General features: G+C 36.0%; 1 protein-coding gene across 1 annotated transcript in view; it reads left to right on the top strand.

Annotated features, from left to right (window-relative positions):
- Window positions 1-1,032: 1,032 nt before the first annotated feature.
- The window catches only part of LOC106521218 (uncharacterized), a gene marked incomplete at its 5' end in the record, with an annotated part of 66,163 nt that continues 64,535 nt past the window's right edge, over window positions 1,033-2,660 (top strand). Inside the window, 8 exon segments of the mRNA XM_014013688.1 lie at window positions 1,033-1,228; window positions 1,353-1,447; window positions 1,558-1,583; window positions 1,751-1,772; window positions 1,866-1,893; window positions 1,986-2,070; window positions 2,201-2,344; window positions 2,427-2,638. Of these exon segments, the coding sequence (XP_013869142.1) occupies window positions 1,033-1,228; window positions 1,353-1,447; window positions 1,558-1,583; window positions 1,751-1,772; window positions 1,866-1,893; window positions 1,986-2,070; window positions 2,201-2,344; window positions 2,427-2,638 (808 nt within the window).

Raw genomic sequence — 2,660 nt, 5'->3', positions numbered from 1 at the left:
GTTGAATGTTTATCTGATACTCTCTGAATGAGTTCATACTAAAAAATTAAATGTTTGTTGCAAATGTAAGGACATTATCATTTTCTTGTTAACCCAGAGCTGATTTATTTTGAATAGGAGAACATATAAAGTATTTGTTGAGAATAAATGTCTAAAATGTTTATAACTAATTTGTTTTAGAGTGAAGTCAATGACTGCAGAAGTTGAGATGCTACAAAAAGTGGAAAGGAAACTAATCTACAGCAGCTTTATCAAATTGTATCTGTCAAGAAAGAACTTGGCAGGTAAAAAGAAATTATGAAATTTTTAATTGTTTCAAAGAAAAAAATGCATTTTGTTTAAAACCACTATAACGCTTGCATGGTACAAAGATAAATACTGTGTGCAAAAAATGTACACATTTGAACAAAGATGAAAAATGAAAAAAAAATAGAAAATAAATGATTTTAGTTTTTAACATAGTTTATGATTTTTAATTTTTACAGATCCTGGATGCAATCAAAATGTAAATGGAAGTGAAGAATGGCTAAATAAAAATATTGGAAGTTTATTTTTCTTTGCAACATTTGAGGAACTAAAGAATATGAGCAACTATTTTTCTGACGTAAGTGATGCATTTAAAAAATGTTGGGAAAAAGAAAACATGTAAAAAATATTTATTTCTGCTGAAATTTTTTATTGAAAAAATAATCTGTTACAGGAAAACCAGTGGCTTGTGCTTCTACCAAATAAGGACATCACAGTAACACAGGATGTGCAAAGTGTTTTGGAAAATGTCACTCTTGTGCAGGCAGTGCTCACACAATTGTCGGAATCAGACGATATTGAGCATCTTCATCTGTTTTTCAGCAGACTAACGGAAATAACACAAGAGGTGACTTCTCAGAATATTCTGAAAACAACAGAATTACTATATTAGACTATACTCATACAGAATTACTATACCATGACGACTGATATAAATGAAAATTATACAAAACAGTATATGACTTAAAATGTTGATGATACATTTCTAACAGAAAAACACAACAATCATCAGAAATGGAGATGTGCGAGACATCATCTTGAACGAGACYTTAACAGCCCTCGCACCCAGTTTTGTGGACTTTGAGACTGTGGACTATATACTGTGGTTCCAAGTTTACTTGGGACCTGTAATAGCCAGTCTGCAACCTGGCAGCTTGTCAGATATACCCAGGAACATCAGCTGTGCATCCTACAAAGCCATGTGAGTAACACTTCTTAGAAAAAACTGAGACATTTTGGGTTCAAATGATGCCAAACTTTGGTTACAAACAAGTTGCAACAATTACTGTTTTTTTTTTTTTTTTGTTTTGTTTTTTTTTACTCAGAGTCACTGGTCTTCGGGATAGTTTGACATTTTTGCCTCTGGACCTTGCAACTGGTGTGAGATCAAGCTTGGAGTCACTACAGGAGATCTTTCCAAGTATGTGTCAGGAATACTTTGCTGACAATTTTTTTAGAAAAGCCTGGTAACATCTGGTGCTAACAAAACATATTCATGCCTTGCCTAACTCCATTTTTTCTCCCAAACAGATTGCTCATATTTGGAGTCATTTGTGGTAAGTTCACTTTGAAGGCTGTWTTACATTGATTATACAGCATTGAAACTTGATTTACAGGACAACAGTAGGCACATTAACCCTGTACTAGCAACAATACCAAGGTCTTTTCATTTTTGTGAAGCTTTTTACTCTAAATGAACATTTCTTGCTTTCTCTGTCTCCAGTGCACGCAGTCACCTGTTGATGGTAAGTCAGCATTTTATCTCACATATCTGTGATGATGACACATATCTTTTTGTCAACTATCCATATCTAATACAAAATATGACCTTATTACAGTGGACCTCATTTGTGCTGCAGTTAATAGGCGAGTATAGTCCTGTTGTACCTGCTGCAGTGTCTACAAGTCATTTTTAACCCAATGTAACTAAGGCAAATTGTTTTGATCATGTTTTGTAGATCTAAAGTCCAACAAACACTATCAGCAGACAACTCCTCAACAGCCTTGTGTAATTTTACCATCACTGAAATTACCTGTTCCTCGGTAAGAATGCTGGGTGCAAGCAGTGAGTCCCAGCAGAACACTTACTCTTTCCTTTAGAAATAATATGAAGCCACATCCTTGCATGTTCTGCTGTTCATGCTTCATTTCTTCTCATGTACGTTCTCACCAGCCCACAAGAATAACTCAAGACAACGTGGTCACTTTGCTGAAATGCTCTGTGGAAAGCCGAAGGACATACCCAGTGGAAGTTTGGAAGCTTTTCTTCAACAGAACATCTGGTTTGGACAAGGCTCTTGAGACATTCAGTTTGACGGTAAACCCAATACCTCAATTTCAACAATATGATTGCTTATCTGTGCAAATGTTATATCCGGCTATATCGTCCCATGTTCTAGGCCCCCTACAGCAGCAACGCTGTCTTCACAAATGCTCTTGAAGCTCTCGGAGAAGTGGAACCAAACAGATTCAGCCAGGAAGACCTACAGAATGCCACTTTAGTTAGCAGTTGGTTCCAGAATAGGATCCGTCCATTCCTTGCTTCCGCATCCACAAATTTCTTGATTTGCCTTAGCGCCAAAAACTTCAGCTGCCTGACATACCAAATTATGTAAGTACATACAGTGAGAGAC

The sequence above is a fragment of the Austrofundulus limnaeus genome, unplaced genomic scaffold (assembly GCF_001266775.1).
Source record: "Austrofundulus limnaeus strain Quisiro unplaced genomic scaffold, Austrofundulus_limnaeus-1.0 Scaffold105, whole genome shotgun sequence".
NCBI lineage: Eukaryota > Metazoa > Chordata > Actinopteri > Cyprinodontiformes > Rivulidae > Austrofundulus > Austrofundulus limnaeus.
Note: the sequence above shows the minus strand (reverse complement) of the source record. Positions and strands in the feature narration are given on the sequence as shown.